This window comes from Orycteropus afer, unplaced genomic scaffold, assembly GCF_000298275.1.
Source record: "Orycteropus afer afer isolate SDZICR_OR568_19922 unplaced genomic scaffold, OryAfe1.0 scaffold00193, whole genome shotgun sequence".
Classification (NCBI taxonomy): Eukaryota; Metazoa; Chordata; class Mammalia; order Tubulidentata; family Orycteropodidae; genus Orycteropus; species Orycteropus afer.
The window spans coordinates 1,564,189-1,590,944 of record NW_006921780.1 but is presented as its reverse complement, the minus strand read 5'-3'; the positions used below and the strand labels follow the sequence as shown (position 1 = coordinate 1,590,944).

General features: G+C 38.0%; 1 protein-coding gene across 1 annotated transcript in view; it reads right to left on the bottom strand.

Moving 5' to 3' along the window:
* SPTA1 (spectrin alpha, erythrocytic 1) overlaps positions 1-23,399 on the bottom strand; it is a 100,845-nt gene extending 77,446 nt beyond the window's left edge. The window contains exons 1-15 of the mRNA XM_042781896.1: positions 23,376-23,399; positions 21,132-21,371; positions 19,543-19,668; positions 17,310-17,450; positions 16,410-16,556; positions 14,484-14,617; positions 13,540-13,684; positions 11,053-11,207; positions 8,912-9,047; positions 8,721-8,822; positions 6,497-6,634; positions 5,748-5,858; positions 3,294-3,371; positions 2,993-3,148; positions 2,451-2,655 (exon numbers count right to left, since the gene is read on the bottom strand). Coding sequence (XP_042637830.1) covers positions 2,451-2,655; positions 2,993-3,148; positions 3,294-3,371; positions 5,748-5,858; positions 6,497-6,634; positions 8,721-8,822; positions 8,912-9,047; positions 11,053-11,207; positions 13,540-13,684; positions 14,484-14,617; positions 16,410-16,556; positions 17,310-17,450; positions 19,543-19,668; positions 21,132-21,371; positions 23,376-23,399 — 2,038 coding nt within the window. The remainder of the gene's footprint in view (positions 1-2,450; positions 2,656-2,992; positions 3,149-3,293; positions 3,372-5,747; positions 5,859-6,496; positions 6,635-8,720; positions 8,823-8,911; positions 9,048-11,052; positions 11,208-13,539; positions 13,685-14,483; positions 14,618-16,409; positions 16,557-17,309; positions 17,451-19,542; positions 19,669-21,131; positions 21,372-23,375) is intronic.
* Positions 23,400-26,756: the final 3,357 nt, after the last annotated feature.

Genomic DNA, 26,756 nt, shown 5'->3' with positions numbered 1-26,756 from the left:
AACACTATTTGCTATGTTGTTGTTGTTGCTATGTGTCGTCGAGTCAGACCTGACTCATAGCAACTCCTCCTTGAGTTCCTGAGGCAGTATCACTACTGAAGTAGGTTGCCCAACCTTCCTTCTGAGGAGTGGCTGGTGGGTTTGAACCACCATCCTTCTGGTTAGCAGTCAAGTGCCTTAGGCACTACACTACCAGACAACAATACTAATGTATACCTCAGAGAGATAAGATCTGTGACACGAACAGATAGATGTACACCCTAGAGTCTTAAAAGCTGTAAGCAACTATCTAAGGTGCAACTAGTGGTCTGCCCTCATCCAGAGCAAAGAACAATGAAAAAAATCAAAGATGCCAGGAAACAATTGGTCCATAGGACTAATGGACAACATGAACACCAACCTCCACAACTCTGAGACCAGAATAAATAAATGCTGCCAAGCTTCCACCACTGACTGTTCTGAAAGGGATCACAATAGCAGTGGGAGAAAAATGTCGAACTAAAGTCAAAATCATAAAAAAGACCAGGTTTACTGGTCTGATAAAGACTGGTGGCACTCCTAAGACTATAACCCTTAGACTCCCTTCAAGCCAGGAACTGAACTCAACCTCCATGGCTCAACTTTCAGCCAAGTAATAGACAGGCCTATAAGGTGGGCAAAAATACCAGGAAGGTGTGCACTCATTAGAACAATCAACTACAGGCGATTAAAAGGGCAGTGTTTGCCCCAGGATAAAGCTAAGAAAACAGGAAGGAATGGAAAAGAATGATGAAGGCAAATGGTTGAAAAAAAAAAAAAAAAAGGAAGGCAAATGGGAAGAGTGCCCATTGCACTATCATGGGAGCTCTGGTAGCATAGTGGCTAAGGCACTTGACTGCTAACCAGAAGGCTGGCGGTTCAAATCCACCAGCCACTCCTCGGAAGGAAGGTTGGGCTATCTACTTCCGCAGTGATACTGTCTCGGAAACCCAAGGAGGGGTCTCTATGAGTCAGTCCAACTCGACAGCACATAACAACAACAACAACATCACAGAACAAAACTTGTATGAATTGTTGAGTGGAAAATCAATTGGCTCTATAAACATTCACCCAAATCACAATTAAAAAAAAAAAAAACAGCAATATGCCATTTTCATATTCTAAAGTGGGGAAATATGCAGATCAATGTCTCACTTGAGATCATATCTGAAATCACCTTAAATTTATAGAATTACAATGGTATTTATTTTTGAACACTGTAAAGTTCTCAAAACAAAGACAAACAATAAGCTATATGTATAGGTGAGTTAGAGCACTGCTGTGTAAGATTTTAACTATTCTAGGTATTTTCATATGCCATTTGTTCTTCTCTTACGAAACCTGATTTTCAAAGATAATTAAACCAAACACTGCACTTGACCAGAGACATGGAAAACGTGGAGTGGGCTTGATTTAAGATTTTAAGTGTCTCTTTCAGTAAACCTGTCTTGATTATCCACACTGTTCTCAGCTAAAGTCTTTATTCTATAATCTTACAATTAATTGCATTATGTCCATCTAGCAATGTCTGTGTCTCCTGATGATGAGGAAATGGGGAGTAGTAACAGAGACCTCTTACTGCTACTGCCAAGTCAGACTTGTTTTCCCCCTAACTGGAGATGCACACGCTATCAAAACAAATTAGTAGGACATAACTCCTCTGTAACCAGAGCAGAGTTTATCTATAGATGACCTTCATAACAAGGGGAAGTCTGACAGCTAAACTTATTTCTTGCTTTAATTGCTGACTGTTGATTAATTTTCCAAAGTAAGAAGTGTAGTTGAATGCAAGACTATTCAGGAAGATATGTGAAAAACTTTTAAGAGCATATAGCAGAGCCTGAACACTTGCAGATAGGTGAAAAAAGCAAAAAATTATCATGACTTATTTATAAGAATAAAATGTTGTAGGGATAGCACATATTGGCATCAATAATCTTTTAATATCTAATTTAATAACCTTAATCATAATATAGACTGTAAACTACAGTCTGTAGATTACAATGCCTGTAGACTACAGTCCATTGTGTCCTAATTTATTTAAATTAGTGGCCTAATTTAAGGACATTAATTTTAGATTCACAGCCAATAATGAATCCATGCTTCCCAAATATTTATAAGAGAAAGAAAAAAAAAAAGAGAGAAAAGTAAAGAAAACAAAAGTAATTTCAGTGGTTTTAAAAAAAAAAAAAAAAAAACCCTGCATACATGATGAAAATATGTCTTGGAGCCACGATCCAAAGAAGCTTCAGTCATATTCAGGGTCAGCAAATAATAAGAAATAAATGCTGGGATTTATTTCCTAGGAAGATACTAGGAGGAATGGCACCCCTTTTTGCAGCGATTACCAGGTATATTTATGGTGGTAAAGATAAAAGAGCTAGGTTTCATAACTTAAGAATTGGCTTTTCACCAAAACCTCTGCTTCTAACCTTTCTGTGCTGTTGCCTCCAACAATTTCTTCCAGAGGCTGACAACTTCCCTCACACGGGCAGCCACATTGTCAGAGGCATAGTGATCACTGTCAATCATCTGCTGGCCAGTTTTCTCTAGGTTATTCAATAGAATCTCATTAGCTGCCAATTCCTCTTCAAAGACCTGCTGCTTTTGTACTCGGCTCTTCAAATTCTGTGTATCCTGAAACAAGACAGGAAAAAAAAAAAAAGCAGGGGATGGGGGCGGGCAATCATTACCTGAAGAATGAGGGACAGAGATTTTGAAGACAGAATATCATTTTCACCGTAAAGCCAACTGCATCAAGTATGGGAAATTGCTTGGAAAACTCCTACCACCATTCCTCTATTCTAGATAAAACTCAATTACGGCTAATCAATCCCAGCATTTATTTCTTATTATTTGCTGACCCTGAATATGACTGAAGCTTCTTTGGATCGTGGCTCTTTCAGCTCCAAGACTATAATTTCATGAAAGTAACTCCTGATTATTATGTCCAAGGCTGGTACAGCCTACCTACCTTATAATCTTCATCATCTGCCAACTTTTTCTTTTTATTGATCCAGGTCTTTAGGTCATCTGAGTCCTGATACAGTTGTTGCAGAAGCAAAGAATCCTCAAGCAATCTGCGCCGAGTGGCAGCCCTTTCACGTAGGGCATCTCGCCGGGCCAACAACTGCAAAAGAACATAAGCAAACTGTCAGCAAAACCAAATGTGTAGACACATGAGCTTCACTGCCCACCCTGGTCACCATGACCCCAACACTTCTCTGACCCCAGTTCTTGGGAAGACCTGTGAACATCTAGGACCTTGGACATACCCCGTCCCGTATAGCAGCAATTTTCTCTGAATCATAATGGTCATTGTCAATCAATTTGGTAGCTGTCTCATCTAAAGTCTGAAAAAAAAAAGAGATGAGGTGATTTTCCCTCAGTTATTTTACACTATTAGCTTTTATCATTGAAAATCAATAGGACAAACATATGCATTAACAAAGGACTATATTAAGCTCATTTTGCTTGAAACCACAATCAACACTCAAGGACAAAGCAGTCAAGAAATAAGACAACTTATTGCACTGGGAAAATCTGCTGCAAAAGACCTCTTTAAGGTGTTAAGAAGAAGAATGATCACTTTGAAGAGTAAGATGCACCTAACCCAAGCCATGGTATTTTCAGTCACTTCATATGCATGTGAAAGCTGGACAGTGATTAAGAAAGAACAAAGAAGAGTGGATGCCTTTGAATTCTGGTGTGGACAAAGAATACTGAAAATACCATGGTCTATCAGAAGAACAAAAAAATTGTCCTGGAAGAAGTGCAGCGAGAATGTTCCTTGGAAGCCAGAATGGTCAGACTTCATCTCACTTACTTTGGCATACAGTCAGAAAGAGTCATTCCCTGGAGAAAGACATCATGCTTGGTAAAGCAGAGGGTCAGTGAAAAGGAGGAAGACCCTCAGCAAGATGGTTTGACACAGTGGCTGTGACAACGGGCTCTAGTACAGCAAGGATTGTGAGGGTGCAGCACAAGTGGGGAGTGCTTCATTCTGTTGTTCACAGGGTTGCTATGAGTCACAGTTGACTCAATGGCACCTAACAAGTACATATTAAGCTCTGTGTCGATCGAAGATTAATACTGAAGGCTTTGAATTTAATTGCTGTTGTTGGTGGTGGTGCTGGTGGTGGTTGTGTTTGTGTCAACTTGAAGCTAGCACCGTTCTAGGAGACAGTGAAAGAAAGGTATGCAGTATATTGGACCCCTCAAGTTTTCCTCATAGTACTCTGAGCCCTGTTTACATATTGCCCAGTTTTCTGGGACATTGTAACTTAAGGGCCACCAGAAAACTCTGTAGTAGGATTAGAAGTGAAATACAAATATAATGAAAGGTATAGTATAATATAAATGAAAATAATAAACATTATTGGTTGGTTTGGTTGGTATGTGCCATCGAGTCGGACCCGACTCATAGCAACCCCTCCTTGGCTTTCCGAGGCAGTATCACTACGGAAGTAGATTACCCCATCTTCCTTCCGAAAATATTACTTAAGTATCTAGATATTAATAAAGAAGAGGAAAATAAGTTGAGGTATTACTGTTGTGTTGTTGTTAGTGCCTTCAAGTTGGCTCTGACTCATGGTGACCCTACATGCAACAGAACCAAACACTGTCCTGTCCTGCACAATCCTCACAACTGTCATTATGTTTGAGTCCATTGTTGCAGCCACTGTGTCAAGTCATTTTGTTGAGGGTCTTCCTCTTTTTTGCTGCCCCTCTACCAGGCATGATGTCCTTATCCAGAGGTTCTTCACTCATGATTACAAGCCCAAAGTATGTGAGACAGAGCCTGCCATCCTCACTCTTAAGGAGCATTCTGGCTATACTTTTTCCAAGAAAGATTTGAAATAACCATGACATTACTCATTCTTCTGGCAGTCCACAGCACATTCAATACTTTTTGCCAATACCATAGTTCAAATACGTTAATTCTTTGGTTTTCCTTATTCATCATACAGCTTTTGCATACTTATGAGGTGATTAAAAATACTATGCCATTGGTCTGGTGCAGCCTAGTCCCCAAAGTGACATCTTTGCTTTTTAACACTTTAAAAAAGTGCTGTCTTTTACAGCAGATCTGCCCATGCAACTCACAGTTTGACAAACAATCACATGGGTGGCAGATGAAAGATATTACTAGAGAAGAAAAATCTAAATAATATACTTCAAACTCTTAAGTAATGATTTTATATCGAATATGGCTCCAATAATTCGTTTACAAAGAAGAAAAAGAACAAGGCATAATCAAGCACTACATCAAATACAAACAAGAAAAAAATGGCTTGACATCCTGAAAAACTTTCTGAATATGCTTTATAGAACAAAAAGTGCATTGTTGAGAATAAATATAAACTTTTTTTTCAATGTTTTCTCTTTTAAGAATAACCCCCATGTGATGTCCATGTGGTTGGAAAATAAAATAAAATCAGTCACCATTGAGTAATTTATAACTGATGATGACCCAAGTGTGTCAGAGTAGAACTGTTTCTGTAGGGCTTTCAATGGCTGGTGTTTTAGATTGTCAGTTCTTTCTTCTGCAATACTTCTGAGTGGACTTGGACTCGCAACCTTTCAGTTAGCAGCCAAGCATATTAACTCTGAGTCATTTAGGGACACTTGGTGGTTGTAGGGTTGTTTTATCTAAGGACAAGTGTTGTTATGTGAGAAGATTTATGCAAACATGGATCCCAATAGCCAAGCCAAGGTTCATTTCTTACTGTGATCTTTTCTTCCTGGGCAGTAAAAGCTTCCTCAAAGTCATCATGCTTCTGAAGAAGGGCTTCTACACTTCCCAAGGAGTTTCCCAGGTCCTCATTATCCAAGAAGGCCTGTAGGAGATAGATCAAGATATTGTAGATGAGCCTAAATGATGAGAAACAGTTCCCTTTGAATATCCCTGAGATAAGCAAAGGAGAGAGGCAAGGGGGCAGGACAGCAAAGTAGTAGTTGGCACAATGTGGGAAAACAGGTAGAGACAAACCTCAAATACCAGAAGTTTAAAACCTCCTTCTCATATATCTCATACAACCGTCTCATCTGTCTCTGGGTCTGTCCCCATAGAATTCCCCCGACCAACGTAGACACTATTCTGAGGTCTCAAAAGCCACTTCAAGAGACCCAATCACCTTCTCCAGAAATCCTTCCCTTATTAACCTTGCCTGACTCATCACAATTTTCTCTTCCTGACCCGTTAGCAATTGGATAGTAATTTCGCTTTATATTCAATTGTGATGATAGCTTCTATGCTATGTATTTAAGTATTACTCTAAGCACTTGTTTCTGAGGAAATAGAAGGATCCTTGTAGAGAGGGTTCATTTTTTTTTTTTTTTTTCTCGTGGATCACCGTCCAATTCCCAGAACAAGCTTTGATCTAGAAAAGTAGTTTTGAGGTTGGTGATGGTGATCATAGTGGTATTGAAGGATGGGGAAATGATTTATGGAGATTGTTTGGATCTGTCCTGTTACCTCTTGCCTGCTCATCCAACTGTCTACTTGTTCACTGTCTCGGTAGAACAGGTGCAAATCCAAGCACTGCTCATATTGATGCTGACGTTTGTCCCACAGTCCCAGCAGGGCAGCCCAGTTGTTGGCAAGTGTTTCCATCTTTGTAAAGGAGGAGAAAATACAATGGAAATATATTTAATTAATGTAATGTATTCTACGATTACCTGGCATCTAATAAAGGAAAGGCTTTTTGAAGGATACAGAGATGAACAGAAAATGAGCTTTACTCTTAATGGCTCTAACATTTAAGCAAATAACTCTAACTTACACTTATGAGGAAAAATGGCATAAATGAAATAAAAGAGTTGTAAAGCTCTTAATATGTTTAAAGGAAGAATAAAAGATTAATTATTATTGGAAGAACCAGGTAGTGAAAATATGGGAAGAATTATACAAACAGATTTAAAGAGTGGTGGGGATCAGGATTATAGGAGGATGTACTATCCTGAGCAAATAGTATTGGAACTTGAAGTAACCACTAGGGTGTACCAGGTGCTGCAGAGAAAAGTGCAGAGTGCAAAAAGGCAGTGTGTTTGATGAAGTTCAAGCACAGAGAGCACTCAAAAGGCCGCCAGATTGAGAAGTTGTATTTTATTACAAAAGCAAATAAAAATCATCAAGAAAAAGGAAATTGAGCATTCTCAAACTCATAAAAATCTTTGTTGCTACAAAGCATTCACCCAAGAAATCCCAGTTTATAGCTCCTGTCATGTTGACTTCATCAAAAAGACAGCCCAGATTCTCAGAATTCCAGGACAGTAGGTCAAGTTGTCAATGACTTAGAGACACCCCGATCCCTTTTGCAGAAAACTGTTAATAATAAAAGTTCATTTTATACTCTTACCTCAGAGTTCTGGTAGAATTCAAAACATGGTCTGGAGGAATTCAAAACATGGTTATCTTAACTTCACCCATCACACAGCGCTAGAGATTGTACTTGAAATCTGTTGTTGTTAACCTTGCCTGACTCATCTCAACCCAACGCATAGCAACCTCTCCTTGGGTTTCCAAGGTGGTATCACTACAGAAGTAGATTGTCCAACCTTCCTTCCAAGGAGTGGCTGGTGGGTTAGAACTGCCAGCCTTCTGGTGAGCAGTCAAGTGCCTTAGGCACTATACTACCAGAGCTCCTACTTGAAATCTAGAGACATACAAAAAGGACTGCAAATCCTTTTCTCATCATCATTCCAAAGAGTGCCCACGTCTCTGTGACTGGAACAGAATCTCTCTGAATCTGGGGGCTGAGGTGGGTCCCTGTGATCCAAGAGCTAGGGTGAAGGAAGACTTGAGTTCTTCATTCATTGGAATTCTAAGTGTTTAACACTTCTCAGTTATTTAACGTAAATTTGAGAACAAAAAGGTAGAGGAAAATCAGTTTGATTTGATGGTATAGAGGAGTGAAGGAAAAAGTACAGGTTCCTATAATGCACCTAGCACTGTGCTAGGCACCATAAGCCTCCCAAAGATCCAGTGTTCATAACTCACTGCTGTCAAGTTGAAACTGACTCATAGCAACGCCTTGGGTTTCTGAGGCAGTATTTCTACAGAAGTATATTGCCCAATCATCTTTCTGAGGAGTGGCTTCTGGGTTTGAATTTCCAGGCTTCTTTCTGGTTACCAGGCAAATGCCTTAGGTATTATGCCACCTCATGTTGTTGTTGTTGCTGTTGCTATGTGCCGTCAAGTCAGCCTTGACTCGTATTGATCCCTCCTTTGGTTTCCAAAGTGGTATCACTACGAAAGTAGATTGCCCAACCTTCCTTCTGAGGAGAGGCTGGAGTGTTTGAACTGCCAGCCTTCTGGTTAGCAGTCAAATGCCTTAAGCACTACACAACCAGAGCACCTCATAGAATGTACAATTAGTGGTGGGAATGGAGAAGTGATAAGACAGAGCATATGTGGCCAAGTAGGATGGAATGGGGGTTTTAAATAATGCAAAATTAGGAAGTTGATTAGAAAACATTGCAGAGGCAAGAAATCACAAAGTATACCTGAGAAATAAAAGTGTCCCGATTTAGCTAAAGCTTGGCATATGTGAAAGACGGTAGTGTGAAAGTTGGGTTATATTATTATAATGTTTGGATGCCTTCTATCCCTTTCCCACTTGAATATTACCATGTTATTATGGGATTAAGTGAGGAACAAACATGTCATTGAAATCACACACTCTGTTAAACTAGGTTACCTTTTCCCGAACTTCCTCAGAGGCTTCATGATTGGCATCCAGAAGGTCTTGACCAGTCTCATCAGCAGATTGAAATCGGTCATCATAAGAGTTAATCTCATGCTGTGGCCACAGGATAAAATGTCTCAAAATGCAGAAAGAAACCTGGTTACTACCCTCCTCCTCTTGATGGGGAGAACTTCCCTCTGTACCTTATGCTGTTGATGCCTGTCCAGTAGGGCTTCCCCTCCAGCCACGTCTGTAGGCAGCTCGTCAGCATTGATCAGGGCAGTCTTCTCCTTCATCCAGCCAGAAAGTTCATCATAGTCAGATAAAAAGCGTTGGTACCTGCGGGGAAGGTAAGAAAACATCAGGAAAGAGAAATCAGATGTGAGAGGATTTTGACAGAGAGTCAGGGCTGGGTTCAATTAAGCTGTGCCAGGCACTGCTAATACTAACCCAGGTCTCTGCTATCCCCCTGATGTACTTCCTGCTATTGACAGTCCAAGTTTCCTTACTGATGCAGATTATACATCTCTGACACCAGTTTGTACATCCCTGGAGAAGGTATGTCCTTGTGTGACAATACATGTGACCTTTATATTCACACCACAACACCACAAAGTCATGTCTGCCCTAAAGATCATTTCCACTATAGAGCTGTAGTCATAAGGAAATGCAATCATATAGGCAAAGCACAATAAAAATAAAATAAAAAAATAATAAAACTGCTGAAGTTTCTTTACTTTATGTATAACCAGTTGCTGTCAACTCCTACTCATGGGGACCCCATATATATCAGAGTAAAACTGCTCCATACGGTTTTCAATGACTTTTTTTCAGAAGCAGATCACCAGACATTTCTTCCAAGGTGCCTCTGGGTTAACCCCAAACTCTAACCCTGTGGTTGGCAGCCAGTTGTGTTAAACATTCCTCCCACCCAGGGACTCCTATGGTATCAATCTAACTGATCTATCTACCTATCTATCTATCTATATCTCCATATCTATCTCACAATTAGTCTTTGTCTGACCAGCAATTGCAAACTTATTTTATTCAGTAAATGAAGGTAAATTGGCTTCTTTCTCTTTCCTCCACAAAGAATAATCATACAATGCATCCCCAGACCCTTAACCACAAAGATACATGACATGGAGTCATGTGCTCCCAAGTAAGTAAGCACATGCTCTGTAAGCAATAGGAAGCACCTTGTAGGGGAAGGGAGCAAGAATTCGAGTTCATAGCACCTCATATATGTCAAATCTCTTTAACACTATCAATAATAATAATAAGTAATTTATTCAATAAAATTAACTGCTCACCATTTAAGTTTAAATCTTAACAATGAGAGGAGTGCTATCTTTGGCTGACTTGATAACTAATCATGTGAATTAACTATTGAAATGGTATCCACTTATCAGGGTTTTTTTTTTTTTTTTTGGAAGCTCTTAATCCAAATTTTAAAAATTTATTTTGACGTTATTCAGCATTGAGATTTCATTCTAGCTCCTGTTTTGGTTGCCTCTAGTGCCATTCTGACAGAAATATACCACAAATGAGATGGCTTTAACAAACAGGAGTTTATTCTTAGAATTTTTGGAGGCTAGAAGTCCAAGTTTCAAGTGCCAGGCCCTGGGGGCCCAGGGCTTCAGCTCTGCCTCTTGCTCTCGGCCCACTGAAGCTAGAGGCATCTCTTCATTCAGGCAGCTACTGGCTGCTGAGGCTGATTAAGTCCAAGGTCGACAAATAAAATGGCACAATCCCAACATTATCAAACAACACAACAGCCCATTGATTCAGGTCCATTGAAAGTCCCAGGATCAGCAGAGCTAACCCAGGCTGCTGAATAACTCGGCTACATGCAGGGTTCAAGCTTGCCATAAGCTAGAGACCATTCCCCAAGCTGCTTCTTATGTATGGGAAGCAGACCACATCTGCAAAGTAGCTATTCAGCTGCTTGTGGTAGATCCCACCATGGAGTTGATTGCCAGTCTCATCATGGGTAATAACTACCACCAGTTTCCCAGCCACTCAACCAGACCCAGCCAAGTTTTTGAATAAGTTTATGGTTCAGCTCCTTTTCCAGCTTCATGGGTCATGTCATAGCAACTTACAGCTATACAAACCATGGAAGACAGAAAAGATGGAAGTGAGGAGCAGTGTGATGCTAAGGGTTATGTCAGCCTGCAAAGGACTTCCATCAGAGAACAAACACTTATTTTGCTACTACTGAGCAGGCAAGAGGACTGAGCCACTGGTTATTGTACTCCCTTTACTCTTTTATTTCTGCTTTTGATATTGTACCTGGGCCCTGTACAGATAGAGACAGCAATAGGAAAGAGGGATTTCCCACCAATAAGAAGCCTGCAGCTTTGCATATCTGCTGGTAGCCAAGGCGCGGATGTGCTCCCAGTTGGAGACTAGATCCTCCTTCATTTGCTGGATCTGAGGTGCATCTGAAGGATGAGAGACCTTCAGCTTGTCTGCTTTGGCACATAACTCCTTCACCTTTGGGATGAAAAAGAAACTTAGTACGAAACCCAAGCACTCTTATTTCCCCTAGCAAAGATGAGTGTGTGTGTGTGTGTGTGTGTGGTGTAACAAAACAATAACATGAATAACAATTATTTATTCATGTAAGTATTTTTATGTTAATATACTAATGCTTTGTAGTAATAATAATAATTTACTGAGTAATATTTTGTCTAACATTGTACTAAGTTCTTTACATGTATGTTCTCATTTAATATTTTTCATCAATTCTTTATCTAATAATACTATAAGGCAGATACTATTGTCAATCCCTTTTATATATGTGAAAACTGAGAAGTTAAGTGATTTATTTGCTCTAGTAAGTGTCTGAAGCAAGGCTTAGTTCAAATGTGTCATTTACCACCTCTCTGTACTATTTCCCTATGTATTATTGTGTAAGTAAGAAAACATTATTTCCTTGCAGACTAAGGAAATTCCAGTAATACCAGATAATTATAAGCACGTCTTTCTCTTTCTGCCTCTCAATGCTTCAAGAATTGTGCTCAATGTTCTGCATACATGATTTTGTCTTATTTTTCCAACAATACTACTACCAAATAGGTATTATTATCCTTATTTTCCAATATAGAAAGTAGATTATAATCAGCAGCAGCAGCTTCATCATGTGGCGTCATTCCAGTTTTACAGAGAAATTACTACTTCACATCAAAAAAAAAAAAAAAAAAAAAAAATCCTCACTGCCATCAAGTCCTTCACAAAGGTCTGAATAATTTAATATAAGACTTTTATCTGGGTAGAAAGAGAGACAGGGAGACAAAAACAGAGAGAAAGAGAGTAAAATAGATGAGATCTGTTAACTGAAACAGAAATGAGAAACAGACCATTCATCTTTCCAAGACCTAGTTCCAGTATTTTCTCTGGATTCTCTGAAATTGCCTTTATCCTTATAATAAAATCCACCTTTTGGCTAAATCTAACCTTTTCCTTGCAAAGTAAAGATCCTCACTGCTACTATACTACTAGTAACAGTATAAGAGAATAAATAGTAGTAATTGGAAGAGACGTTGGCTGCCTCCTATTTTGGGCAATTATGAACAAAGCTGCTATAGAAAGTTCATTTAGGTTTTGTGTGAGCATAAATTTTCAATTTATTTTGCTAAAGACCTAGGAGCATAAATACTGAATCATATCGTAAGCTTAAGTTTGTAAGAAACCGTTGGATTGTCTTGCAAAGTGGCTGTATCATTTGATTTGTGTGTGTGTGTGTGTGTGTTGTTTGTTTTTTAATGTATTTTTACCTTCACAGAAGTTACTATGTGTCTACTCTTAAGTTAATAGTTTAACCTCCCTTCCCTAATCACCCCTGCATAACTATCAAGAATAGTTATCGTCTTTTATTTTTTTTTCCCTGAAACTTTTTTCTTGACTTTTACAATAGTGGCCTATGAACTTAACTCTTAAGAAAGTCTTTCTAAGACCAAAATATAGACATAAGTGACTTTATACCTCCTACTATTAGGTCCACTTAGTGATGATAAGGTGTTATCTAAGATTTGGGATTTCATTAACAGTTCTTAGTGAAAGAGAGCAAAGGAAAAAATGAGGAAGAATGAAAGAAGTAGAATGATGGAACAGTTTTCAGAAACTGCATACAGGGACGGAGCTATGATGAAAACACAGCATGTGCGCGTCTGTCTGTGGGCTGGCTTCTCTGAGAACTCAGTTGAAATTGATTTAAGTAATGCATAGTTCGGAGAGGAAGAAGTAAAGGATAAGAATCATTCAAGAATATTGGCTTTCTTTAAGTTCTAGCATATCTATGCTCAGTCCTCCACTTAAGGAAATGAAGATTTCCAGTTTTAAGAAGGGAACCTAAAGGTACATTTAGTAATGTGCTTTAAAGATCTCAAATTTTATTATAAAAGGGTAAGAAGAAAATGCGTCATTTATATACTTGTTAAAGAACAAAAAGAAATGCGATTAACCTGCAACAGAAGAAAGTGTTTAGATGAAAGAAAAAAATCCTTGACCATAGACATATTTTACTGTATGAGATTAGGAAACTATCCTTGGAGGTTTTTTTTTTTTTTTTTTTTTTTAATAGTCATCTATTTCTGAGTACAACCACAAGACTATATGAAACAATAGTGTGTGTGAGTTAAAATATTAAATAAATTCAATTTAAGTAATGGAATAGAATGATGTGGTATGTCTCAGTACCACAGAATTTCTCCTTCATTGCAAATAGTGAATTTACTGTGCCCTCTGGGGGCATAGTGTAAACAAGATGACCACCATTTGCATCTACTCAAGCAATAAGACAACCATTCTTTAAATAGTGATTTACCTTGTCTTCCATGACTGCAAGATTCCTTTCAAGTCCCTTGTGACTATGAAACAATGCCTCAGAGCTAACCAGATCTTTTCCGTAGTCCGCAGAGATGAGAAGAGGCTCCTTCTCCTTGATCCACTGGATGGCTTCACTCACATCCCTGTCAGACAGCAACATGAGCTCCAACAAAAGAACATGACAGCATCCCAGGACCAACAGAACAAAGACGTGCATAGCAAGGACTGCCCTAGATCACCTAGGGTGGCAATTACCCTGCCCTCCTACACGTCAGCAAAAAATATTGTTGTTGTTATTATGTGCCGTTGAGTCGGCCCCGACTCATAGCGACCCCTCCTTGGGTTTCCAAGGCAGTATCACTACGGAAGTAGGATTGCCCAACCTTCCTTCCGAGGAGTGGCTGGTGGGTTTGAACCGCCAGCCTTCTGGTTAGCAGTCAAGTGCTTTAGCCACTATGCTACCAGAGCTCCTTAGCAAAGAATATTAGAAAGGGGTTTTCTTGGTAGTGATTTCCACTGAGATGTGAGAGACCCGAGTCTTGTGACGATTGAGCCCTAAAAATACTAACCATATCTAGGTCAGCTCTTCATGAATTCATTTTTTCTTCCCAACTTTCTTCCTCTAACCCTATCCAATTCTTAATCAGCTTTTTTTTTCTTTTCTTTTCTTTTTTTTTTCTTTGCCTCTGCAGAGCTTTCATTACTAATTCCCCAATACTATTTCTATTGATTTGGGTTCCAATCTCCACAAATTTATCCACAGTGAAAATCCCAGTTTTCTTAACTACTCTTTTTCCCTTCTTGCTCCACAGGTAAGCACACAATCCTCTTTGTCTTGAGTATTGGTTATTAATGTCTAAGGGCAGGAGACTAGAAACTAACAAGAATAACAAATGTGGTGCAATTTCAAAATTTTCCAAACTGCAGTGGCCAAATCCGTACCTTTTAAATCGCTGGAGGTCTGCAGCATTGGATAGGGTTTTCTGTCGCTGGAGAGCCAGACCATGGAGACGGTCCCAGGCAGCATTTACCTCATCTTGCTTTAACTTAATCAGAGGCAGTTCAGGATGGTTCTCCTGTGAATGGAACCCACACTGGAGTTACACAGAGGAAAGATTACACCAAAAAGCACTTAATCATTACTCAGTTCATCCTGGCCCATACTTTGTTAGAAGTGGAGAATGGTCATAGTAATCCACTAGCTCTGACCTGATTCATATAATCAAAACCTAGAAAACTAACCTGTCAGATATCATATCCTATTCTTACAGTATTGGACTAAACTAATAACAAAGATTGCCCAACTATAAGGTTATTTTCAGAACTCTGCATTGCAGATGCCTGCCAAACCCTTTGGCAATTCTGGAAACCAAGGAAATGAAATAATTTCTTTTTGGAATCTGATTTGATTTCCCAAAACTCTAGGACAGTGGTTCTTAATATACTTTGGGGGTCTTGACACCCTTGAGAATTTAATGAAGGTATTCTTCTGAGAACAATACATACATGCATATACATCAATTTTGCAGAAAACTTCAGTCATTTTTGCAAATCATCTGTAACTATAAGGTCGAAAAATCTTAAGCTAAACTTTCAGTATCAGAGTTTGGATAGTTGGTAATTTTCAGGAGTTCCCATATTCTCAAATCTTCCTATTCTCCCTACTCCCATTTCTTTTCATTGTCATTCTCACAACACCAGACAAAATATTCACATACCCCTTCTTGAATAGGTGTCTCTTTTTATTGTAGGTGCATGAGCCCCATTCCCAAAGAGCAGAGGATTTATTCTACCTGTATTTGTACACACTTCTTGATGTTTTGCTATTTTGCCTTTCCTCCTTTTAAAAAATAGCCTCTTTTGTCATCCCTGGATCTTGGATGGCCTTGTAATTTGCTTGAATCAATAAAATGGTACAAAACTTATATTCTATGAGTGCTAGGATCTAGACCTCAAGAGGCATTTCATCTTCTGATTTTACCCTCTTGAGAAACTTGTATAGAAAGAATCATAGTCTAGTGAATGATAAGACATCACATAGAGAAAGCCCTCATCATCTTTCCAAGGCCCCAGGCATGTTAGTTTCTCTACCTGTGCTGAGCCACCAAGTAATTGCAGAAAGAGAATAACAGGTGAACCAGAACTGCCCAACTGAGGAGTTTCAATAACTAACTCACTGAATGATGTGCAAATAAGATGTTTGTAGTTTAAGTTTTGTGTGGCTTGATAGATGGTAATAATTAACTAAAAATACTTTCCAAGCAAATGAAAAGTGGTGAAGGGGAAAATATAGACTTTGTTAGAAATATGACCTAGACAAAAAAAAAGGAGGACTATTGCAGTAACCATTTATCTATAGTATTAGGTCTATTAACACAGAAAAATCATTCCCACTACAAAGCTTCAGTCATAATATATTTAAACCACAAATGAGAAAACACAATGTAGACAACTGTTTTGAGTTTTAAATTATATATATAATTAGACAGGCTTTCCAGTTTTCTTACACATACTAGTCATTTATTCCCATGATTAGCCATTGTTTACTTAAAGATTGCCAACTGAAATATTTTTATTAATTGCAGGTAAATCTACCTCCTTTCCTCTCCTTCCAAAAATCATGTAATGTGTCCCAAAATCTAATATTATTTTACATTTTTTCTATCATATTCTTGCTCCACTTCATGAAGAAAGAGTGTTGCATAAGCGTGAGTAATCTTTGAACTGCACAATGTAGGAGGTATGACATTCATTCATATGCTTTCTTACTACTTCTGATCTTTCTCTAATCATGTCTACTATTTGCCAGAGATTCTCCTTAAAGATCAAGACCATATTCCTGGAAAAGCTCTGTTATTTGCAACTCACCTCAGCACACTCATTAGCATACTGGTTCACTGCATCTACTCTCTCCTTCCGAGCTGCTAGATCCACTTGGAATTCTTCAAACTTCTTATGTAGAACCTCTGTGCGCTCCCAGTCCTCACCCAGTTCCACTGATGTCACTATCGCCTCCTAAAATTGTAGAAAAATCTATTGAGTCACCAGCAAGCATTTAGAAATTTCTGCAGGTCAAAGCCTAAGACACCTGCCCACAATCCCAGAATAACTTAGATGGTAGACCCTGGGAGAACTCTTGCCAGGTAAATCTAGAAGCAAGAGAGTTCTACCTAAATCCAGGGAACAGTGGGTTTTATGGCAATCCTTCAGAAAGACCAGGGACATTTTTATTGGCCTGAGTCCCTGGAAGAACCATTTTTGTGTTTGAAAATACAAAAAATAAATTCATCCTGATTTTACTCATTTCAACCTAGTGAATTTCTACAAAAGCGGTGTGATAAGCACTTACTTGTCTGAATTTTCACTTCTAACTTTTAAGTGTTTGGAAAATTAGAACCTCAATAGATATAGGTTTTTGAGGACAAGGGATTAGGGAAAGAAGTGGCTATCTTCCCAAGCTGGCATCAAAGTGAGAGCAAAAACCTATGAAAAGGAGTCAAGGATTATGAGAGAAAGACCATCTTTCAATGCACAAACTGTGTTAAGTCTTCCCATCCTCATATTCAGATTCATAAGTTTAGACTTAGCCATTACAAAGTTAAAAATCTCCAGAATACAAATCTTTGTCAAAATCCTCACCTTCCAAGAAACAAAAACAATGTCCAGAAATAGACTGATCTTTTTTTTTTCCCCTCTACTAATAACTTACAGTAAATTGCAATGAGGTGTTTGGGACAGAAGAGCAAGAGGTCTTGCATGCAGTTATACCTTGTCTCCAATCCACTCCAAGATGTCAGCACACTCCTGTAAGTACTGCTGGAGCTTCAGGGCCCGCAGCAGGAGGGCGCCCTTCTCCTGGGTCAGCTCTAGCAGCAGGTCCCACAGACGGCGCAGTTCCTCCAGATGGGCCTTTGGGAAAAAGAAGTAGACCCACTCAAGCACGGAGTCTGTGGAGTAGTAGACTCTAAGATATGGGCAGAGAGGGACCCGTATAAAAATTTCTCCACTCGTGCATTAATTGCTTAAAAATATGTTTAAAGGTAGAAATAGAATATATATGGAAATTAAACCAAGCCAAATATAATCTTCCACAAGAGAAAAACTAAGTAAACAAATAAGTGCTTTGGAGTTTAGAGAGGGGAGTGATTACAAACAATAGGACAGGAAGGAGGTAAGATTCAAGGAAGAGTACTCATTTGAACTTGGCCTTGAAGAACAGATAGAATTTTGACAGGCAGATGATTGGTAAAGGGTCTTCCAAGCACAGCAACACCACCTGCAAAGGCACCAAAGAAATAGCATAAACCATTTTCCAGAAAAAATGAGAAATACAGTTTTACTTAGCAGTGAGGAAGTCAGTTGTACCAAAGCAATAAGATTTCAATGAGACTGTATAGTTAAAGGCTTTGAATGTCAGGTTAGCTTAGAACAACTATTATGTGTCTTATGATATTGAACTTATCATCTATGTCATGTTTTCAAGAATCCCATATTTTTCAACTACTTCATTGCTCAAAGTAGCACATGGACCTTCTTTCTCTCCAAATCCTGCAGTGGTACAATCTGACATATCACAAACATAAAAATCTACATACTAATGAATCTGATAGTTGTGAGGATATTTCAAATCTTTCTCAAATGTTTTATTAATGTGAATAATACAGAAATGATTTCTAGTTTATATCAGTGAATAAGTTTTGAGATTTTTCTGCTATAGAGTCTTCTGCATAATTAAGATTTACTGTGGTTAAAGTCTGATTTCCCTAACCACATTTTGTTGATAGCAAAGTGGGCTAGACTTTGTATACTAAGTATGGAAAAACAACCCAATTTTAAAATACATGATGCAAACTTGTTTTGACAATTTAAAAAGTACATACACAGAAAAAAGAAAGAAAACCCAGCCACACAAAAATAGAATAATTTGAAAAATAGCTGTTAGATTAAAAATGGGTTCTAGAGTGATGAATGTTAATTAAAATCAGTGATCTTCAGTTCTAGAATATTCAGATAAGATTTTGTGAACACATGGTATTTCAATAGTTTCTCAAAATGAATAAAAGAGAGTTTGGAGAGCTGTAATAGTAGTTCTAGGGTGTATGGTAGGAAGATAAATAGTCATCATGTTGTTGTTGTTGTTGTTATGTGCCGTCGAGTCGGCCCCGACTCATAGACCAACCAATATGGCAAAATTTCAGAGAAGACCCAAATGAGAAGGCAACCCTTGTTTGAAGTGAAGGTTAAGGGAAAAGGACCCTGACATTAGAATAATTAGAAAGGACATTGTGAAAACTAATTTATCCAGGAAATGTGAAATAGGGTTGGAGGAGGATCTTGACCTTGAGCCAAAATATCCTGCAGTGGCATAAAGAAGAGTGTGAAATCATCTGTTATGGGTTGAATTGTGTCTCCCCAAAAGATGTTGAATGTGATAGTATTTGGAAATAGGATCTTTTCAATCAATTTTTTAAACAGGTTAAAATGAGGTCACTATGGTAGGCTCAAATCCAGTATGACTGGTATCCTTATAAGAAGAGGAGGAGAGACAGACAGAGGCAAAGCTTGGAGTTATGTTGCCACAAACCAAGGAACACCAGCTATTTGAAGCTGGAAGAGGTGAAGATGGATCCTTCCCTAGATGATTTGAAAGGAACTTTGCCCACTTGATACTTTGATTTCAGACTTAAAGATTTCTGAACTGTGACAGAATAAACTTCTGTTATTTTAAGCTATTCAGTTTGTGGTAATGATAGTACCTCTCAGAAAATAATGTACCAACCAGTGATAGCTTTTGTATCATAGGTCTTCCCCCAACCCCTAGGAGTATAAGGAAATTAAACTATTTCTTTTTTCCTGCCCCAATTCCAGGAGAAGGTAACAGGCAGGAGCCTTTTTTTTCCAATCCAGGTACATACAACTTTATACCTGTAATAATCAACCAAAAGTCTGGTAAAAATCAGGAATTATAAACTTCTCCTCAAGAGCTCTACCATAAATTTACCTTTGTATCTTCATGGGCAAAATGGCCCTCAGCAAAGCGGACTTTCCTGATTTCTTCCAGTTCAGGAAGAACCCTTGATTTTGCTTGCACCTCTGCTTCAAAGGATTCATGTTTCTGGTATTTCCCCTGTAATTTGAATATTAGAGTTTATAGTTAATGGGCCTCACCTCCCTGAATCATAAAGAGGTCCTTTTTCCTCTTCTTATTTCTAGACAAAACTACTCATTTCCCAACCTACATTAAGTGCTAACCTAAAACTGTAGCTAAAATGGTCAGATCCTAAACAAAATCAGCTCTTTAGGTAGAGATTTTCAAAAGATTCTAGACTCAAGTCAAAGACCGTAGAAGAAGACCTTTTCCTATCCTACCTGTTTTGGGGGACTTCTTTGTAAACTTCCTATTATTTTAAAGACTCAACTGATTTCTATGAGAATAAAAAATTGTATCATATAGTGCTTCTCCTCTTCAGAAAAGAGAAATAACTGCTGTTGAAGATAGAACACAACATGGGTGATGATGATTATGTTGTTGTTGTTAGGTGCCGTCGAATATAATGATCTTTTTTTTTTTTTTTTTTTGAGAAGTTATTGCATGCCGGGCTCTGTTCTTGATGTCAAATATGAATTTAACCCATTTAATAGATTTCACTTTATTCTTTCTAACAGGTGCTCCTTCTCCAATATCAATTTTCCCTTTTAGACATGTAACCCTTTCTTCTGATCTGACTATGCTACAACCACATGCTATAATACTACCTCAGAGGTAGGACAGGGGGCCTCCACCAAACTTGTCTGCCTAGGGCTTCTCCTTTGGACTAAGAAAGAGCATGAATATCAACTTCAGGAAAAAATGACTACCCTGGTGACCCCTGTCTTTTTGAGCAGAGTGGAGAGTAGATACTTCAGAGGTATTGATGTCTCTTCACCTCAATTCCATCCTTAATGTCACCAGATATTGAAGTCACATCATGTGCCATGCATTCCTCAAACAGTTGATACTGAGTGTTTTGCCAATAGTTTTTCAGATGACTGTTACATCCATTGGATAGTGTCTAGAATTATGTCATTTGTCTTTTTTATTGTTGCTTTGTTTTAAATAAGACCATGAAGTTTAAGAAGTCAAAGATATGAGCTACTCAGAGGCAGAATAACTGTCCCTAACAAATCTATAATCTTTCTGTAACATTTCCTCCTTTAGTTACAGATATGCATGTGTATATTACAAGAATGTAAACCCCAAATATAAGTTCATTATAAGAAAGTGTGCTGTGTATTCAACAACCCACAAATAATTGCCTCCTTCTTTTCTTTTCTTTTTTTTTTTTTTTTTTTTTTTTTTGCAGTTGCACCCCTCCAAAGTCTTACCATACCATTTAATAAATGATGTACATTTAGATTTTCCCTTAGTTCTTCCTTCAATTCCCTAGGCTACTAGATTTTTTTTTTTTTTTTTTTTAATTTTTGTTTTTCTCTAAATGGAATCTGGTTGTACCCACACTCACTTTTTAACATTAAAATAAATACAAACTTCTTTTTTTCCCCTTAGAGATCTTAGAGTCTGCTCTGAGGGAATCAATGGAACTGAGTGACCTGTATGTTAGTTGGGTCTTCATAGCTCTTATCATCTGCAATCTTGAGTTTCTCCAAGATCCATTTTTCCAGGTCATCTGCATCCCGCCTGAAAACCTGGTAGTGATAGGACTCTTCAAGCTTCTGACCCCTTTCAGCAACCAGCTCCTTGAACCTCTGGTAACGAGCCAACACCTCCTGACGCCTTGCCTGGATCTCTTCAGCTGTTTCCAACACCTTTGGTCCACTGCTCTCAATAACCTGTAAGTCAAAAAGCTTTTATCTAATTCTAGTTCCAGTTATATAACATACTGACCCTCTTAATGCTTCCCAAATTTTTATTCATATTAGTACTATGTTCAGATTTTTTTTAAGCCTGTAAAAGACCCTTAAATATTGTCAAATGGACTATAATACATTCCTAGTATTTTAAGCATAAACTGCTACCACTTAGGCTAATAATTCTTGATTATCCAGAAGACAGTCCCAGCTTTTCTCAATCTTTGTCAACATTCACCAAATTATATGAACAGAATTACTTTGGGCTAATAATAAAAGACAAGTTTAAATTAGTAAAATCACAGACTCATAGACAGATAAAAATGAAATGTAATTTTATTGCTTTCAAAGCCTAAAAAAGGTGTTGACAAGTAATGATAATTATAAACCGAATTTAATGACTAATTTAAAATGGTTTGCAATTAATTTAGTTACATATTATACACAAGAAATTTGAAAATTTTGTTTTCTTCACACTTTAACATGCACTTCATATAGTGTTTATTCTTTTAATTTCTTTGCAATTTTCAGCAAAAATATAAATCAAAAAGTTCAGTCCTTCTTCTACCCAATTCCACAAATTTCAAATTTTTAGGATCTCAATAATTAGCTTTTATACCATAAAACTCAGTACTGTCAAACAACTTAAATTATCCTACTCATAAAATGATCAGTTCTGTCTGTTACAAACACCAGCATCATCCCTGTAAGATGGACCTCATTCAGCTAGATTTGGGCACAATTTTTCCAAGCTTTAATTTTAGTTTCTCTTTTTTTCTCTTAGGTAAAATCCCTGCTCTGTGGATGGCTATTGTTAGTGTGGCTATAGAATTAAATCATTCCATGGAGACGCATCTCTCTACTGAGTAGTAGTTTGTTGTGGGTCATCTCATTGTCCTTTATGTGAACTGACTTTAAACAGATCATTATTGGATCTAGGTGCTGTATAGACATAAACTCATTGTTCAATGTGAGACATTTAAAAAGAGTTAAACTGATACCATTTTTTAAAGAAATTTGTGGTAAACATATTTAAGCACAATTTAGAAAAAAAGTGGTTTCATCTTTAAATCTGTGGTAAATATAGATGTAACAAAAGGAAACTTGTTGGAACAGTGGTTAAGCACTAGGCTGCTAACTGAAAGGTTAGTAGTTCAAAGCCACCAGAAAAAGATGTGTCAGTCTGTTCTGGTAAAGATTACAGATTTATAATCTGTCTGTGGGGTCTATGGGGCAGTTCTACTCTGTCCTCTAGGGTGTCTATGAGTCAGAATTGACTTGAGGGCAATAGGGTTTATAACAAAGTATTACAAACAAATTGTTGAATATGCTAAAAAATCATTTGCCTTTCAATGTTCTTCACTTATACAATTCATTGGCATTAGTTTATGCATATCATGTTCAGTCATTATCATTATCCATTTCCAAATTTTTCCATGACCCTTAACAGAAGCTCAGTGTCCCCTAAGCAGTGAGTCTCCTTTGTCTCTTCCCTCCCATTCACCCTTGGTAACTACTAATAAACTATGGCTTCTATACACTTGCCTATTCTGGATATTTCATATAAGTGGAATCATACAATCATACTGAAACATGCTACAACACAGATGAACCTTGAAAACATTACACTGAATGAAATAACCCAAACCAAACCAAACCCATTATCATGCAGTTGAATTCTTACCAGTGGAGCTCCTAGAGCAACCTATAGGACAGAGTGGAACTGTCTCATAGGGTTTTCAAGGCTGTAAGTTTTTACAAAAGCAGACTGCCATATCTTTCTCTTGCAGAACAGCTAGTGGGTTCCACCTGCTGCCAAGCATTTAACCATTGTGCCACACAGGGCTCCTTGAGTGAAATAAACCACTTCTAAAAGTCAAAAAGAATTCTTCATATCCCTGTCAAAGACAGTGCTGAATGTTCAAAGAACAGAGCTTTCCTAGTTATATTAGTGACAAATTTCACTGTAAAGAATTCTGTACTCACAGTTTCCTTTGGAAAATTCTCCATTTTTTCCTAAAGATCTAGAACCTGGCAACATAAAATGTATCCACAAGACAGAAAGAGAAACAATTCAAATGGAACTGCCTACTCTAATTCAGATAGAGATAACAGAAAACGTTAAATATGTGGCAAAGAGAGAGGAAAAAAAAAAAAAAAAAGCTTCTCCTTGGGCCCAGAATCCCGCCAACTGTAGACAATCCACTTTATCTTCAGGAGACAGATTCAGCTGAGGCAGCTGCTAGTTTTTGCAGATACTGGGTGACTCTGCAGTTCTGTGAGACTATGGCTCTCAAAGTTTCTCAATAGGACGCTCCACCCCCCCCCCCCAAAAAAAAAGAACAACAAAAGGTTTTTAGGTGAAAAATTGGGAAGAAAACACAGTTAAAGATGTAAGATAAAGAGGCTATGTTAAAACTGTGTTTTGGTTCTTTGATTAGTTTTAGATTTAATAGTATTGTGGGTTGCGCACTCTTCAGACTGTACAACTGCAAGAACTGAGGTATACAAAGGTTCTTGTTCCAACATATTTGTAGGAAATGTTTCTTTAAAAATCTGATTCATCTGTACTCTTAATCATTTTAATGACAGAAAAAAAAAAACAGATAGGAGTGTTTATTTGTACTTCATGAAACAAAAATTAGGGTGTATCATTTGAAACACTATGTATTGAAGTCACAAAATATTTGAAAATGAGGCTGATTTCTAAATTGTGGGATAAAAGTCATAGCATTTTACAAATTATTTTCAATAGAAGAAAAAGGAAGCAGAAATTATCCACAAGTATAATCCTTTTAGACAACTTTAAAAAACCGAAACAAACAAAAAGAAAATAGTGGCATGATTTCACACCCTCCTTCAAAATTGTTGGACTATCATGCCAAACCTCATTCCAGTATAAATCTCACTTTGAATAATCTAGATTTTATGGTCCATGAGAGGAAATTAAAGTCCTATGTTTTTAGGTTCCCTCTTCTTAGATCATCTCATTCAGAAAAACAGGGAATTTTAGGCTATCTTTTTGAGAGCTTCTTATTATTTTGTTTTCCTGATGGTTTCGTTATATTCAAATCAAATTTAGCTACTAATGTAGGAACACCAGTCTTAGAGAAAACAGTATACCACATGTCCCAAGCGAGCTGGGATGTGATCTTATTTGATCTTTACCAAGGAGATAAGAACCACCATCTGTCTATAGAGTATTTAGTATATGTTAATTTGCATACCAACATAATTAATTTGCATTAATTTCTAATCTTTAGAAAATTTTGCAAAGCAGATATTATTATTTCCAAATTTTTTAATGTAAGAAAAGAGTCTGTGAAAGGTGAAGTCTGATCCATGGTCATTTGCCTACTAAGTATTTAAACAGAGTCAAATTCATGTCAATGTGATTGCCACACCATCCTATTTCTCTGTTTTAGTCTATCTTCCCTTAACCAAAACCAAACCAAACACACTGCTGTCAAGTCAGACCTGACTCATAGCGACCCCTCCTTGGGTTTCCGAGGCAATATTACTACGGAAGTAGAGCTCCGGTAGCGTAGTGCCTAAGGCACTTGACTGCTAACCAGAAGGCTGGCGGTTCAAACCCACCAGCCACTCCTCAGAAGGAAGGTTGAGCAATCTACTTGCGTAGTGATACCACCTCGGAAACCCAAGGAGGGATCGCTATGAGTCGGAGTCAACTTGACGATACATAACAACAACAACAACAAGTCTCTGAGTATCTTTTACCATAATTACTGCAAATTATCAGGGCAGCTCCTCAGGACTGATGAAGAAGAAGAGACACTCTTACACTCCTGTGACTTTACTTATGGACCTCTGATGTTCTCCTTGTCATTTCTGTCACTGTCTAAGAATGCTCATGGTTCTGATCAGAGAGACTCTGATTAGAGAAGAGAGAATGGATAGAGAAGACAGAGATCCTTGCCTTTAACAAGTGTTAGGCAATAGGGACAACTGGATAAAGATTCAGGTAAAAAACACATGATAGACACCGTGGAGGTGTAGAAAGTTGTATAATCAATAAAAGAGTATGCTGAACTGTATGTAAGTGAGTGCTGAGAGGCTATAGGAGAAGGTAGGAGCTCTGGTAGTGTACCGCCTAAGGCATTTGACTGCTAACCAGAAGGCTGGTGGTTCAAACCTACCAGCCACTCCCGAGAAGGAAGGTTGGCAATCTGCTTCCATAGTGATACTGCCTTGGAAACCCAAAGAGGGGTCATCATGAGTCAGGTTCAACTGGACAGCGCATAACAACAACATAGGAGAAGGTAGAGTTGATTACAGACAGCTTCATTAAAGAGAAGTTTATATGCTATTTTAAAAAGGGCCAGGGTAATTTGGAGGACTGCTGCATTTTACATAATTATCAGCTGCAGGCAGATCTGAACTTCACATAGCAGTTTAATCAGCACTATCCAGCTTGTCTCAGCCTCTGCTCAGGCATCGGAATGAAGCAATATGTTTGATCTTCCCTTGGACATTGAAACTCCAGGAAATGCTTTACATATAAAAATTCTAAAGTCTTCCTGCCCTAGACCACTAAAATGTATTCCTGTTTCCTGTAGAGAATTACTTTTAGAGTTCAACTTTCTTAGCTCATTTAACAACAAGGATAAATATTTTAACTTTAATGAAAAATTAAAATTTCTTCCATGGAATAATTTTGTTATTTGTTATTATAATTTACTATTTTGAACGTTATTATTTGTTTCTGTGTAACTATTTTTCAAGGACCTCTGGTGGTGCAGTGGCTAAGGCATTTGACTGCTATCCATAAGGTTGGCAGTTCAAACCCACCAGCCACTCCACAGAAGGAAGACGGGGCAATCTACTTCCATAAAGATTTATCACCTCGGAAACCCAGTGGGTGTCGCTATGACTTGGAATCAACTTGATGGGACAATAAATAAAAATGCACTGCCATGGAGTCGGATCCAACTCATGGCGACCCTTCCTTGGGTTTCCAAAGCGGTATCACTACGGAAGTAGATTGCCCAACCTTCCTTCTGAGGAGTGGCTGATGGCAGTGGGTAATTATTTCTCATTTAAAACTTTCTCCAATTTTTATCTCCTAAAGAGTCAAAACGTAGATAATAGCATTAAAAAAGAAGTAAAAGAAAAAAAGGCCTTCTACAGTAACACAGTGCCTAAGGCATCTAACTGCTAATCGCAAAGTTTATGGTTCAAAGCCACCAGCCACTCCATGGAAGCAAGACTGGACAATCTACTTCCGTAAAGATTTACCTCCTTGGAAACCCCATGGGGATCTCTATGAGTTGGAATCGACTTGACAGCAGTGGGTTTGGTTTTTGGTTTTTTACAGTTAACTGTATCTACTTTAGCTCAAAACTTCAG